The following is a 16,609-nucleotide window of genomic DNA, read 5'->3' as shown; positions in this document are numbered from 1 at the left end:
TACCCTCCCTACTCAGGTGCAAACTATCCCAGAAGAAGTATCCTCTGTCTGTGAATGCCTACTAGTAGTCCAACATCCCAAATCTCCCCTTATAGAACCATTGCCTGAGCCATATGTTGATCCTCATAGTCTTGTCTCGCCTTCATTCTCCTCCTCTAGGGACATGAAGAATCCCACTGAAGATCACCTATGCTTCCATTTCTTTATGTATCTTCCCCAGACTGGTGTTGTCTTTCTTGATAGCATCCCAGCGAAAATCTAGCAGTGCCATTTTTTTCCCATGTGAAGGAAAATCAGTGAATTCTTTCCTGCTCCCATCAGGATCCTCTTCAGCCTGAGGTCCACATCCCATATCTTAGCTCCTGGTAGACAACACACTCTTCTGTTCTCTGAATCAGCTCTGGTGACAGGCCTGTTTATTCTTATTAAGGAGTCCCCAATTACACAAATCAGACTCCTTCTGGTGTTGGTTCTCAGGTCTTTCCATTTTCATAGTTTTATCCCTCTAATCTTATCTACCTATGATCTTATCCATCCATCCATCCATCCATCCATCCATCCAAGTACTTATATAGAATTTCAAATTAAAAACCACAACATTTTGAAATAAAAGTAACAGCATCCTTCTTTCTGTTTTCTCAATTGTAGAAAAATGAACTTGGTTAGATTATAGGATCTTAGTGTCTGTGTTAGTGTGTGTATAAAGAATTTATGAAGGAGAAAGCTAAGTAGAAGAAAGAATTTTGAAAGTTAGGTCTGCGACTTTCTTATCTCTAAAGACAGAGAGAGTGCCATAATCTTGAACTAACTCTTGTGAGAGTTCTGTCTCCTTTGCTCATAAGCCTCTCCCTGTTGGTTAGAAGTTTCATTATTCCAAAGGAATGTAGCCTTGAGAGCAGCAATCTCTCAGATAGTTTGGGTCAATTCCATGGGAAATACTGAGTTTCAGGACAGACACCTGGAACCTGAATCATAGAAATTAAAAAGCACTCTCATTTTAACAGTAAGGCAAGGCAAGGTTGAGCACACTGGTGGAATGATTTCAGGTAGCCTGTATTGCTGCCGCCTTGCTTTACATGTTTTATGCACTAACACAGGATTTCACTGTCCAAGGCTGTCAGTTCAGCTTCTTTCTATGAACACTAAATTCACAAGCACCTTCTTTAGAGAGAAGTTTCTAATTGTTATTTTAACATACAAGACAAAATTTTCAAAGAAGCCTCTGAAAACTTTGCACATGAAGATGCTCTTTTTTGAGTTTGTGGGAATTCTATACATGAAAACAGATGTCCACATTTGGTGGCATAGTTAAGGAGACTCAATGTCAATTTAGCCCAAAGTTTACAGAACTTGTCCAACTTGTCAACTGAAAGTTAGATTTGCATTACCTCCTCTCAGCTACTATAATTATCCACATAATGATGAAGAAGATGATTCTGACTCACTTACTACAGCTATAGTCTGGTATAAAGTATTTAGTCTTTAATTATGTGATACAGTATGTATTTTGGATCATATTTTATATAGTGTTTAATACACAATACATGAGATTCCTTTACAAAAGAATGCCTTAGATACTGATTGGGTACAGATTGTGCTGGCAATGTATCAGTGATTAGAGTTTGGATTTTAAAGAGGACTTAAAGAATTAGCTGCCCATTAAAAATCAACGAGATTGAGTTACATTATAGATACTGAAAGTCAATGGGGTTTAGAGACCTAACTCCTTTAAAAATCCCAGTTCAGAAATTCAGCAATTCCTTACACGCAGTGTTGGACATTAGAACCTGTTTTCCTAAAAAAGGAGATGTTCACCATGATGCTAAAGTTACTTATTTTTATGTCCCTTTACATGTCTTGTTTAATGTCACAAGGTCTTTAAGTATTGTCTGGACAACTGTTAAGAGATTATCAGACAGGGTTATAGTTTAAATTCTTGTTTGAATGACCATGAAGAGAACAGAAGAATAACAGTTGTAAGATGATAATTATAACTAAAAAAAAAAAGACACTCCAAAATTAAAACTAAAAACAAAAAACAAAATTGTCCCTATCCTCTCCTTTACCTCTGAAGAACATTAATAACAACATTCTACTGTACTAATATTTGTACCTGTAAATTACTGAAGATCCTTTGTATCTCAGGTATAGTACTTCACCTGGCAGCGATCTTTGTTGGAAAGATCCCTTGATTCAGTGAAACACCAGGCTTTGATTGCCACAATAAGACATTTCAGCAACACTTTTGTAACACCTATATTGTGATTCTAACCACTATTTTTCTGTTATGTATAAGCTCCAGAAATTCAGATGGAAATCTGAATGGGCATAGTACCTTAACTTGGAGTTTTGCTTCTTGTATTTGACCTTTCCACGATGCTACAAATGTAAGGTTGTCCACCGAACAGCTCATTACCCTAAGAGATAAACAAATATACCCTAAATGTCACACACATGTAATAGGAAATTCAAATATAAAAACAGGAATAAGTTGTTCACACTGTTTATTGCATCACATAATACAGATTTAAAAGAAAAACACATTTAGAATTCTACAACAAAGTAAAGGATTTTTTTAGCACTGAATTAACAAAGTAGCTATTTTACCCCAGTGTAAATAATAAGAAAATAAAATGATTAAGAACACTATTTTGAAGTGTAATATGTTAAGTGTGCTTCTTGACAATGAAGGCACAGTAATAAAAAATGAATATAAAGGGGAAAAATGGAACTGAGAAATGTGTAAATAGGCTGCTTCATGTCACGTACCTTGCAGTTTCCTGGCGTAAGGCATTAAGAAATGTGCCTGGATGGAAGAGCTCTGAGAGGTCAAGGGTGTCTGAGAGCAGTGTCTTTTTTTCTGCTTTATCTACCCAGTTCTAAAAAAAAATGTATTGCCCATTAATTGGGAGAACAATTAAACCAGTTATTTATTGCTTTGTCATCTAGCACTTTGAGTTGGTGCAAATTTGACAGCTATCTTTAATGCTAAATGTGTTAGTATAAATGATTAATGGTAAATGTATTAGTATAAATGTACTATAATCTTAAAAAGGAACACTGATTCGTGCTATTTGGTACTGGCAACCAGAAAATAAACAAAACCAAACAGCATTTATCATTTTGAAGACCGTAGTTTATTTTGTATGTCTCTGAAGTGACTCACCAATCTGAATAAACTTAAAAAGCCTTCCAACCTTTGTACAATGCAGCCCACTCATAGAACTCAGCTCTTTGCATACCAATACTGACTTTTTAGGGTGTTCTCTAGCATTTCTATTTCACCTTTGGTAACCATAATTTCTAATTAAAATTATTTCCAAATGGGGATGTGTGCCACAAAAATGCCATCACCATTACTGTTATTAGTTTATTTAGTTTGGATAGATTACTGAATTTCTTTCAATTTATGACCTCTGATTTTCTTTTGTGAAAATTACCTTTTAAATTCAGAAAGTTTGATTTTCGTGCTGCAGTGTGAAAGAAGTATTTTAAAGTATATTCCAGTAATTTCCCTTCAAAATATCTGGTATGATTATACAAAGAGTATCTAATTTTGATAGGAATTAGATTATATCTACATTATAATACAGAGTTACAGGATATAATGCTGGAAAAGAACTCCTTAGTCCTCCATTTCATCCTCTATCCAGAGTGCATGGTTTCCCTTTACTCTGAATCTCTTAATTTCATAACTAGTCTGCTCTAGTAATTAAAAATGATAGTTTCCTCAATGCTACATTGAGCACTTTCTTCAAGGATTCTTGAACTACTGAACGATGCAACTGCAAAATTATTTTGGTCATAAATCCTTGCAAGGCCCCTTTGTTTCTATGATACTCTATATTGCAGCATTTGAGGCTTATAAAGGTGTTATTGAGGTGGTGTTTCGCTGAGTCATGTTTGGTCATGATTTCTGACCATGGACCTAGTCTCCTTTATCTCAATTAGTAAATAATTGATTTGAGAACAAAATTTAATGAGATAAAGTATTGCCACAGTTACACACATATCTTCATCCCCACTGAAGAAATAAGTTTCCATGTGTATGACTCAGGGTAACATCTGGCTCATGGTTTCCTTGAGAATTGCAGATTCAGCATTTTCAACTGCAGGTTAAGCTCTAAACTTCTTAGATATGTCTTCTCAATGTAATTGGTGAGGGCAACTCCAGATACTTTGATAACTGGACTAGGGACATGAAATGAAAATTAAACTTCATAATCTCTGTCATTACAGCATTTAATTAAAATTAATAGTAGTTACCGCACCCCTGAAACTCAGGAGGTTTATTTAGGTGCCTAAGTAAACATGCAGATATGTAACTGTGGGCATCCAAGTTTGAAAATTTTGGTTTTACATTTATTGTGTTCTTAGACTATTCAACTCTTTTATGATCTGTTAGCTGAAGAAATGAGCCATTTCCTTCTGAGCTACATTCTCTGAACTTCCCACCATTATATCAATAAAATGCCATTAAGATGCAAGACATAACCTGTGTGTCTTACTTTTCAATCTTTACAATTGCTGTTTTCATTATTAATTATAGTGAACTGCTGAGCTGTGTCTCCTACTTTCCATTATTTTACTCCAAATGTTGTTAAAAGACACAAATACAAAAGGTGTCTGCAATCTTAAAAAAACATAGGCTATTAACTACCCTTCTAGATATTTTTCCACAGCAGACATCTCTTGAACATTTTACTCCTACTTTAATCACTCACTGAAAAGGTCTGAAACTCTTGCCAAAATCTAGCACACTAAAAAACATTTTCAGTGAAAACAGCTCACTATACATGAACCAGTGGAATTATCTTTCCTTCATGACTGAACATATCCTTGATCAGGAAATAATGGAACTACTCATATTCATAAAGTTAAGCAAGTGCATAAGTGTTTGCAGGACTGGGGCCTGAGCATCAAGGACCTATCCGCTGCCTGCAGTTATTCTAGTATTGCTTGTCTCTGACAAAGGAATAACAATTTATTTATATAAATATTACATTTCTGTTTAGGGTTTTTTGGTTTTAAGCTTTTGTTTTGTTCAGTACAATAATGCTTAATCACCGAGCACTTGCTCACATTGAGCACTCCAAGACCCTTTCCCTCTGCAATTTTAATGCCAAACCATACATTAACAACAATTTGAAATCAAGGAATCTGATATTCTCAAAATGTAGATATGAACTGTGAAACAAATACTTGCTGAACTGTGATCTTTCAGATTTAAAATTTACTCAACTTGGTCACAATGCTGTGTAATGTAAATAAGTCTTGGCCAAAAATGTCCAAAACCAGGATCCTAAAGTTAAGCTCCTGAATGAAAGGCCCAATTCTTGAAAGTACTGAGAACCCAGCAGTTTCCACTGATGTCAGTGGGTGTTGCTGGGTGCTCAGCACTTTTGAAAAAAGTTGCTAGTTGGTTAGGTGTCTGAATTAGGATTTAAGTGCCTTAACTTTTAAGATCCCATTTTTTAAACTCTGGGCCTTAGACTGTAAACCCTTCAGGACAGAGAGGATATCTTCATATTTGTTTACACAACAGGGCCTCATTCCTGACTGGCTTCTCCATGTTACAGTTATATAAATATTAAACAACAGCATACACTTCTAAATGTAGTTTAGTGGTGCAATTCTATAAATAGTCGCAAGTCACATATTTGTATACAGAAAAGTTAATGACTAATACTAAACCAATAAATACCAGCTCACAAATTCTTTATGTTATCACCATATAGAAAGGATAACAAGTTGTGCTCTTTGCTAAGTACCATAATCCGTGTAACTGTGCCTATGAGTCTATTCTGGATTCTGAGTGAATAAAAAAAGCTGTGAAACTACATAACTTTTGTAATTGCAGGTAGCACTTACCAGACGCCCACATCTTGCTGAAAAAAAGCATATTTCTCTGATTTCTTTAAATTGCTAATAGGCTGCTTCCATAAAATTAGCTTAGAAATGGAAAGTCATCTAAAATACATCTAAACTATCACTTAAATAATTGTAGTTTTTTCTCTGTCGAAGTGTCAAAAGAGATCTCCTTCATGTTTCTACCAAACTCAAACATTTAATTCAGTGACCTTTAAATCTGTCACAACATAGATTATGAGCTCTCATTCCAAACAATTATGACAAGTTAGTTTTTTTGCTTTCCATTTTCATTAGCTAAAGATATGCAGTTAATTGCTCTTGTCTGCACACTTCTTTTACTGACTCTAAATAACAGTAATCCCCTTTATTGTACAGTAATAATCGTGGATGATGATTATGACAGACTTTAAATTGCCAAGCATACTATGAGGCCACACAATTATTTCAATTTATATTAATAAATACATTTTATTAGTGTTTTCAAATAAACTTTTAACTGTTAATGAGATATATTGGCAGGAATATATATGCACATGTTTAATCTAATTAAAAAGGCCGGCACAGTTGACAATCAGATTTCACTCCATTAATGTCTGAATGAATATAATTAATTATGGTTGGGAAGACTGCAGTACCAAAAAGTTTTCACTAGATCATAGAAGTAAACATGAAATTGCTACTTGCATTGGTGTACAGTACAGCATGGGAGAAGGATATCCTTTATACTTTTAAATTAAATAAAACTTTTAAATAAAGATACAGGTAAAATACACTTATAATTAGGGCTGTCAAGTGATTAAAAATGAATCATGATTAATCGAGTGATTAAAAAAATCAATTGCGATTAATCATGCTGTCAAACAATAATAGAATACTATTTATATAAATACTTTTGGATGTTTCACATTTTCAGATATATTGATTTCAATTACAACACAGAATACAAAGTGTACGCTGCTCACTTTATATTTATTTTTATTATAAATATTTGCACTGGAAAAATACAATAGTATTTTTCAGTTCACTTAATACAAGTGCTGTAGAGCAATCTCTTCATCATGAAAGTTGAATTTACAAATTTAGAATTATGTACAAAAAAATAACTGCATTCAAAAATAAAACAATGTAAAACTTTAGAACCTATAAGTCCACTCAGTCCGACTTCTTGTTCAGCTAATCACTCAGACAAACAAGCTTGTTTACATTTGCAGGAGATAATGCTGCCCACTTCTTGTTTACAATGTCACCTGAAAGTGAGAACAGGCGTTCTCATGGCACTGTTGTAGCCAGTATTGCAAGACATTTACGTGCCAGATGCGCTAAAGATTCATATGTCCCTTCATGCTTCAACCACCATTCCAGAGGACACGCGTCCAAGCTGCTGATGGGTTCTGCTCGATAATGATCGAAAGCAGTGCAGACCAATGCATATTCACTTTCATCACCTGAGTCAGACACCACCAGCAGAAGTTGATTTTCTTTTTTGGTGGTTTGGGTTCTGTAGTTTCTGCATCGGAGTGTTGCTCTTTTAAAACATCTGAAAGCATGCTCCACACCCCGGTCTGATCTGATTTTGGAAGGCACTTCAGATTCTTAAATCTTGGGTCGACTGCTATAGCTATCTTTAGAAATCTCACATTGGTACTTCTTTGCGTTTTGTCAAATCTGCAGTCAAAGTGTCCTTAAAAAGAACAACATACTGAATCTTCATCCAAGACTGATATAACATGAAATATATGGCAGAATGCAGGTAAAACACAGAGCAGAAGACATACAATTCTCCCCCAAGAAGTTCATTCAAAAATTTAATTAATGAATTATTTTTTTAACAAGCGTCATCAGCATAGAAACATGTCCTCTGAATGGTGGCCAAAGCATGAAGGGACATATGAATGTTTAGCATATTTGGCACATAAATACCTTGCAATGCTGGCTACAAAAGCGCCATGTGAACATCAGTTCTCACTTTCAGATGACACTGTAAATAAGAAGTGCGTAGCGTTATCTTGCGTAAATGTAAACAAACTTGTTTCCCTTGGCAGTTGGCTGAACAAGAAGTAGGACTAAGTGGTTGTAGGCTCTAAAGTTTTACACTGTTTTGTTTTTGAGTGTATGATGTTCCCCTCTGGTGTTATCTGGACCGGTGATCTGTGAGGTCACTCCAATCCTTGACTCTGGGATCCAGCCTTACCCTGCTCTGCTGTGAGAACCCCTACTCCTGGGTGTTCATGCATAGGCTCTGGCATGTAAGCTGCTCCTTGGATTATGTAACTGAATGACACTAGCCAATATCTCCGGCCCCAGACACGACCCTAGGAACTTGCATCTCGCAGTCTCCAGTTATGCCCACTGGACACTGCAAGCTTATATGAGTTTGTCAATTTTACAAAGAGATCGATATGTACCAGGCTTGTTATCCCAAGGAGAGTCTTTGACATGCTTCAAACCAAACACACTGCTTCAGGTAGAATAAACAAACACATTTATTAACTACAAAGATAGATTTTAAGTGATTATAAGTCAAAGCACAACAAGTTAGATTTAGTCAAATGAAATAAAAGCAAAATGCATTCAAAGCTGATCTTAACACTTTCAATGCCCATACATATGTAGATGCTTCACACCACAGGCTGGCTGGTTGCTTTTCAGCCAGGCTCTCCCCTTTGATCAGTTCTTCAGTCACTTGGTGGTGATGGTGTCTGTAGATGGAGGTGGAAGAGAGAGGAAGAGCATGGCAAATGTCTTTCCTTTTTATCATGTCCTTTCTTTCCTCTTGGCTTCCCCCCCAGAGTCAGGTGAGCATTACCTCATCGCAAACTGACCAAAGGAAGGGGGGTGACTCACTAGAGAGTCCAACAGATATTTTGTTGTTGCCTAGGCCAGTGTCCTTTGTTCCTATGAGGCTGGGCTAGGTTTCTCATATACGTGTCCTGATGAGATATGAACTGCCCCTCTGCTTTTGGAGAGTTTTTGTCTGGGCTTGTGTTAAGCTTATGCTCAAATAAATTTGTTAGTCTCTAAGGTGCCACAAGTACTCCTTTTCTTTTTGCGAATACAGACTAACACGGCTACTACTCTGAAACCTGTCAAAATTTTCAACCTCATAACTATATACATGAAATTATAACCTATAATATTACTATAACATTACTGTAACAACAATTACTATAACATCACTATAACAACAATGCTCAGTGCATCATGAACCTTCCGAAGACACCCGACATGACAAACTTTGCATTGGATACCACACAATCATTTTATAAGGATGAACATGGGGCTGTATGGTGTTGCCCTGAGATACAGAACGTCACAGAGTGCAATTATGTAACAAAAAAAAAATCTACATTTGTAAGTTGCACTTTCATGATAACGAGACTGCACTATGGTACTTGTATGACGTGAACAATGCATTTGTCAGCTCCAGGCTGGAATACTATAAATGAGTATATCTGAAGCTGAATGTAAACACAATTATTAAATAATAGAAATGTAGGGCTGGAAAGGATCTGAGGAGGTCATCTAGTTTAGCCCCTTGCATTGAGGCAGGACAAGTATACCTAGACCATACCTGAAAGATGTCTGTGCAATCTGTTATTAAAAAATTTCAGTGACAGGAATTTCACTATCTCTCTCAGTAAAAAGAGAAGGAGTACTTGTGGCACCTTAGAGACTAACAAATTTATTAGAGCATAAGCTTTCGTGAGCTACAGCTCACTTCATCGTATGCATTCACTCTATACGGCTAAATTCAGTGTCTTTCATAATGACAGGTTTCAGAGTAGCAGCCGTGTTAGTCTGTATTCGCAAAAAGAAAAGGAGTACTTGTGGCACCTTAGAGACTAACAAATTTATTAGAGCATAAGCTTTCGTGCTTATGCTCTAATAAATTTGTTAGTCTCTAAGGTGCCACAAGTACTCCTTTTCTTTTTGCGAATACAGACTAACACGGCTGCTACTCTGAAATCTCTCAGTAAACTTTCCAGTACCTAGTTATCCTTATAATCAGAAAAATTTTCCTAATATCTAACCTAAATCTCCTTTGCTGCAAATTAAGATAAGTACGTCTTCTCCTTTCTTCAGTAGACATGGAGAACAATGGATCACCATCCTCCTTATAAACAGCACTTACATATTTGAAGACTATGATGTCCCCACCAAGTCGTCTCTTCACAAAACTAAATATGCCCAGATTTTTTTTTAACATGTCCCCATATTCAGGTTTTCTAAACCTTTTATTATTTTTGTTGATCACCTCTGGTCTCTCTGCACTTTCTAGAAGTGTAGCACCCAAAACTGGACACAATACTCCCCTGAGGCCTCACCAGTGCAGGGTAGAACAGACAATTACCTCTCATGTCTTCCATGACAACACTCCTGTTAATACTCTGCAGAATGACATTAGCCTTTTTTGCAATTGCATTATATTGTTGGCTCAAATTCAATTTGGGATTCATTGTAACCCTCATATCCTTTTCAGCAATAATTTACATTTGTCTTTTTTTGATTTCATGTTGTTGATTTCACACCAATTCTCCAGCTTATTAAGATTATTTTCTCATTCTGTCCTCTAAAGTGCATGCAACTCCTCCCAGAGTGGCATCCTCTGAAAATTTTAGAAGTGTACTCTCGACTACATTATCTAGATCATTAATGAAAATATTGAAAGTATTGGACCCAGGACAGGCCCATACAAGACCCAACTAGATGCAGACTTCCAGTTTGAGAGTGAATCATTGATAACTACTTTTTGAGAATATTTTTTCATTCACATTCAAGATGTGACCAATCTTATAGTAATTGCATTTAGTCCATATTTCCCCAGTTTTCATATTAGAATGCTGTGTGGGACTGTGTCAAAATTAAGATATATCGAGTCTACTACTTCCACTGTTGTAATAATTGGGCTTATAAAATTACCTTATGTGTAATTTAACTTTTAAAAGGTGAATGATAATTGATAAAATGTCACAATACCTTTAACAACAGATGTTAATGGGAAACGGTACAAAATAAAAACAGAGATTCAATTAGTCTCCCAAAGAGAGGCCTACTTATATAATTCAAGGACTGTGTTGAGATCATGCTTGGTAAACAAGTGTGGGACTGGAAATGAATGGACCAAAAACTTGTGTTAGAAATTAGGCCTAATTGGTGGACAAAATAATGAGGGTGTATGGGCTATTCCACCCATCACTCCCCTTTTGGGGCAAAAAGATGGCTACTATGATGCTGGCTGACTGAAAGAAGGGAAAAGAAGTGAGGTTCAACCATTGTGGCCATCGCCTCAGTATCCTGGGACCCTGGGATAGTACATGACAATGTTGCACCTTTGTCGTCCTGATCCTGAGAAATGTCCTGACTATACCAGACCAGAGATGGGACAGAGATGACACCGTCACCTCCACTGGCTCTGGCTAACTCCAAAGACCACCTAGAATGTGCAGCTTTGTCACCTCCTCTTTTCCCCTTTCAGTGTGTTCTTTTCCTTCCCTACCTTCTTTCTTTCCTTTCCTTTCCTTTCCTTTCCTAGCCCTCTCCTTTTTCCTTCTGCCTAATAAAAGTATGGTTCACCCACCAAGATGGTATATTTTGCAACTCTGCTGTGAGCCTGTGACTCAAAAGAGAAAGCTAAAAGCAGTGCCCTAAACAGCCCAATGCTGGTCCAAGTTTACCAGGTCTCAGAGTGGTTTATAAGACCATGTGCTGTACCTGTGTTTTTCCAGCAGTGAGATTCCTAGTCAAAATCAATACCAGAGGGAGAAGCTGCACTTTTCTTTCTTTACTATTCTTTTTTTCTTCCCTCTTGTATGTGTTTGTCTTGTTTTGTCTTTAGGAAACACAATCTGACTTTAACAGCAGCAGCAACATCAACGGCTTCAGTCCATCTCAACTAACTTTTTCTCTTTTCTCCAAAAGGGACAGTTACTACCATCGAACAGACAGTCAAATAGTGGGGTTTTCTTTCTAAAAACACTCTACAGATAAAGGGGAAAAGGAATGTTGTTAAAATGAAAGCTTTATTTAATGCTTAACATTTCAAATGCTCTTTTTTCATTTTAATAAAAGGTTAAAAGGACTTTTAATGGTATTTGCATCATGGTAGTAAGCAGGCGGAAGTCTCTGTATACCAAACCCCAGACACTATTTCATGTTGGACAATGACTGGGCTATGTTAGCCCATATATTCCATCTAAATTAATACAACAGCCTTAGTCACTAGACTAGTAACCCTGTCAAAGAAGGAAATTAGAATGGTTTGGCATGATTTGTTCTTGTCAAATCCATATTGGTTATTTCTTAAAACCCTATTAACTTCTAGGTGCTTACAAATTGATTTTTTAATACTTTGTTCCAGTATCTTTCCAGTTAGGATGTCTGGTCTACAATTCCCCGGATCCTCTTTTTTAAACATAGATACTATGTTTGCCCTTCTCCTATGGTGAATTTCATCAGGCCCTATCTAAATATTCCTTCGCCTGTTCTTTCTGACTTGTGTTCCTTATCCCTTGCCATAAATACTAATTGTGCTAAGCACCTGGTGACAATTAATCTTTAGTCAAGACTTAAACAACACAGCATCTTGATCTCGCCTGTTATTAGCTGTCCTTCCCTGCTAAGTAGAGAACGTACACTTTCCTTTGTCTTCTGCTTGCTCCTAATGTATTAATAGAACATCTTGTTGCCTTTTATGTCCCTTGCTAGGTGTAACTCATTTGGTGCCTTAGCCTTTCTGATTTTGTCCCTCCGTGCTTGTGCTATTCTTTTATTCTCATCCTTTGCAACATGTCTGTGTTTCAACTTTTCAGCAGGATGCCCTTTTTTGATTTTCAGGTCACTAAAAAACTCCTGATGAAGCCATCTTAGCCTCTCACATTGCTCCAGTTGGTACAGAATCTGGCTGCCTGACTCCTCCTCCATGACTTCGGCCACGAGGAGCACATCAGGCCTATGTTCAAGTCCCTCCACTGGTTCATAGTCAGTTTTGGATGCTATTTAAGATTTTGTCTTAATCTTTAAAGCATTTAATGGATCAAGCCCCAGCTACACTAAAGCTACATTAAAGACCAAATTTCATGACTGGTGTGTTCTCATAACATAAGAACTAGGGGACAACAAATTAAAGTAATATGCAGCAGGTTTAAAACAAACAAAAGGAAGTATTTCTTCACACAACGCACAATCAACTGTGGCACTCTTCCAGAGGATGTTGTGAAGGCCAAGACTAGAACAAGGTTCAAAAAAGAACTAGACACATTCCTGGAGGATAGGTCCATCAATGGCTATTAGCCAGGATGGCACGGATGGTGTCCCTAGCCTCTGTTTGCCAGAAGCTGGGAATGGGCGACAGGGGATGGATCACTTGATGATTACCTCCTCTGTTCATTGCCTTTGGGGCACCTGGCATTGGCCACTGTCGGAAGATAAGATACCGGGTTAGATGGACCTTCGGTCTGAACCAGTATGGCCATTATGTTCTTCTATCTATGAATTACTTACACAGTTTTTTCCCTCTGGGACAGACAATACAGTTTATAAAGCCCAGCATGAAGTGTGTGAGAGCTGGGATCAAATCATTATTGGTTGACAGCGTCTGACTATGGAATAAAATTCCAGAGGATATTAGGTGACTCCAGAGCCAAAACATCTTTAGAAATGTTGAAGTACCTTCCTCTTAAAAAAAAAAGTCTCTCTATCATAGCAAGAATGACACTTGTAACTTTGAATCTCCCACATACCCAAACACATTCCCCACAAAAATAAAAATAAAAAGTTGTAAACACAACTCTATACAATTGTTGAGATAAGCACTACTTTCATATTTTTCTAAAACAATGTTAGATTTCTTATTGCTGTGGTCAAACCAGCTTTTAAAATATTATAAAAAATAGCCTGTTGTAGATTAATTTTGCATATGAGGGTTACAAATATAGTATGAAAAATAACTTGGCAGACACATCAAAAGAGCTTTGCAAAGCAATTCCTACGAGAATATTTTAAAGCTTTTCATTAATCTGAGTTAGCAAAGCAACACTTTCATTATATTATAAATATAAGATTTTCTTTTTTCCAAAATAAATCTCCTAGGATAGTCTCAGTTGGTTCAAGTTAACATCCAAAACGTGTATTTTCCATTTTAAAGAAAAAGCTTTCCTTAGCTTCTACACTCCCCAAGCACTCCCCAAATGAACAGCAGCCACCATATTTGCACATTATCATTGATACAACTTTAGGTTCATATAACTCCTTTACAGTATAAATCAAACACTTCCCCTCTTAAGTTTTGACTAATTACAAATGTATTCTCTACTATATTATTTTTACCCTTTGTCTGATCCCCAAGGGGTTTTCTGTTGAAGTAGAAAATGATATAAAACTACAGGCTCATCTATACTGGGAGTTATTCTGGAATATATATTACTGATTAACTCCATGTATGGAGGCTCTTATTGAGAAATAAAGCACTCTTATTTCAGAATAAGAGCATCCACACATAGAATTAAGCAGCAATAGCTAATCTGCTTTAAATTCACACCCTATTTTATTCCGGATTAACTTTAATTTTCATGTGAAGACAAGTGCAGAGGAAGTGAAGCAATTTTTTGGTAACACTGGCAACTGCCTGAAAACACTACAGTACAATTCTGTTTTTCCAGTGGTTTCAGAGCAATTCAAAGCCTTTAGAAAAACAGAAATTTGGGTAAGCAAGGCAGTAATGAATGATAAATACTGCTGTTGGAGGACAGGTTGGTATCCAGCTGTGCAGGAGCTTAGGTTAAGAGAAGTTCAATTAAGCAGTTATACTCTATTTCCTTTTTCTTCAAAATGCAAATTTCAGAAAGGATAAATGTACAACAGTTTAAGAGTCAATATTTACTCTCAGACTCTAAGATACTTCTGTTATTTCCTTCTCTAAGTACAAAAAATATGAAATATTTCAGATATATGATAAACTGTGGGAAAATAACTCTTTAATGGCAACCACTAAACTTGTAATTAGAATTTTCTGAAAAAGTGTACTCTTTTTGAATATACATTAGAGGGCGTGCAGCAAGCACTCCATGAACTCACCTCTATACAAGGACACAGGTGGGTGTATCTCTCCATCTCTGCTCACCTGACCCAGGTCTAACCACACGGAAGCTAATAATTTAGGTAAATATGTATAGTATACTAGGGTTGCCATTTTCAAACCTGGGTGACCAAAGTTAGACACATGTGCACCCCTAAGGATTAAGCCTCTTTTACTTAGCTGCCTAAATATGGATTTAAGGGATCCAGGTTTGAAAACCTGAGCTTCTGTCATGTGTGAACAGGTGGATATGGTTCTTAAACTACATGAATTAAGCTTTTAATATGACTGCCTTATACAAAGGGACTTACTGAGATATCAATTGCTCCCTCAGTGCCATCTGTGGAGTCTATATAAGCTAGAAGGAACACATACAGAATACTAATCTTTAGGCAAAAGGCCATCCCTGAGGTCAAATCATATACTAATCATATTTTGAGACCTAAGACAATGTAATTCTTTTTATCTTCTTTCCAATTTTGCCTTTGATTTTTTAGTGTCTAGAGACTAAAATTACTATTCACTGCTTTCAAATAAAACACCATTTCCCCATTTCACTTTGACATGCCTCAGAAACCATGTTTGTACAGTAAGGAAATCTGAATAATAGCACAGAGTTTGAGCATAAAATTTCTGAGTTCATTAGGATCAACATGCTAGGTAACAATGTGCCAGAAGCAGATATGCAACAAGGCCTAGCTGAGCAAATATGATCTAATTTCAGCTGCAGTGGTAATTTACTTTTATCAAACCAGAATCAACTTTCCATGGGTTACTGTTTTCTGATATTTAATAAGAATAACACAATGCTGAATATAGGTATAAACTTTAAATGTTAGTGAACACATTCATTTTAAACATCCTAAAACAAGTTGAAGATTAGAATACACCTCTAAAAAGATACTTTGGGATATTTCCTCCATCTATTGTCATCAGACAATGTATCCAGACAGCATTCTTACCCTATGTTTTACTAACCTTTACTTTCTCTGAAGCTAAATACACTAGACATACAAGACTAGACTGTGTCTGCAAGGGGGAAGTGGAAAGAAAGGGTAGTGAGACACCATTGTATTTTTTCTTAACAGTTGCAGGTCCTAAAGAGTGAAAGGAGCAGGGAATGGCAAACTCTTCTAGCAACTTAAGTGGCCCCCAGAAAGGGCCATGTTCCTGCTTCTCAGCCCCAACACCAGCAAGAGTGCAGTCATGAACAAAAACTACTCCGTTCCTACAGGATTACTGGTAAATACTGCATACCATGCTCCCTGGGAGAAATTAAAACAACCACAGTTATACTGACTTCTTTTGCAGTATTTTGAAGTGTGAAGTGCTTCCCTTTTCCCCATGATGCACATCAAATCTATTTTGTGCAATTACCCTACATGCTGTGAAACAAGATTTAAAGTAAGGAGGAAGCAGCAGGGAGGTCAGCTCCTTCTTCTCTGTTAACAGAAGAGAGAGAATAACTCTGAAGGAGGGCAGTTCTCCTAGAGTGCCTTCTTCTCCAGCAGCAAAAGCTGGTGCCTTGCTGGAGAAATGCCATGGTTCCCACCCTTCTGGCAACTAGATGATGTGACATTTAGGCACCTAATCCTTTTGTGAACCTAGCCCCTGAAGGATATTTTGAAACCCAAACCACAGATGAACGGCACAGATGTCCACAGT

At 36.8% G+C, this 16,609-nt stretch overlaps 1 protein-coding gene across 3 annotated transcripts in view; it reads right to left on the bottom strand.

The window, feature by feature from the left end:
* Positions 1 to 16,609, bottom strand: part of DYNC2H1 (dynein cytoplasmic 2 heavy chain 1) — a 402,215-nt gene that overhangs the window by 19,245 nt on the left and 366,361 nt on the right. For all 3 annotated transcript variants that reach the window (XM_038380308.2, XM_038380318.2, XM_043504200.1), the window contains 2 exons: positions 2,770 to 2,879; positions 2,336 to 2,417 (listed from right to left, as the gene is read on the bottom strand). In XM_038380308.2, the coding sequence (XP_038236236.1) occupies positions 2,336 to 2,417; positions 2,770 to 2,879 (192 nt within the window). The remainder of the gene's footprint in view (positions 1 to 2,335; positions 2,418 to 2,769; positions 2,880 to 16,609) is intronic.

The sequence above is a fragment of the Dermochelys coriacea genome, chromosome 1 (genome assembly GCF_009764565.3).
Source record: "Dermochelys coriacea isolate rDerCor1 chromosome 1, rDerCor1.pri.v4, whole genome shotgun sequence".
NCBI lineage: Eukaryota > Metazoa > Chordata > Testudines > Dermochelyidae > Dermochelys > Dermochelys coriacea.
Note: the sequence above shows the minus strand (reverse complement) of the source record. Positions and strands in the feature narration are given on the sequence as shown.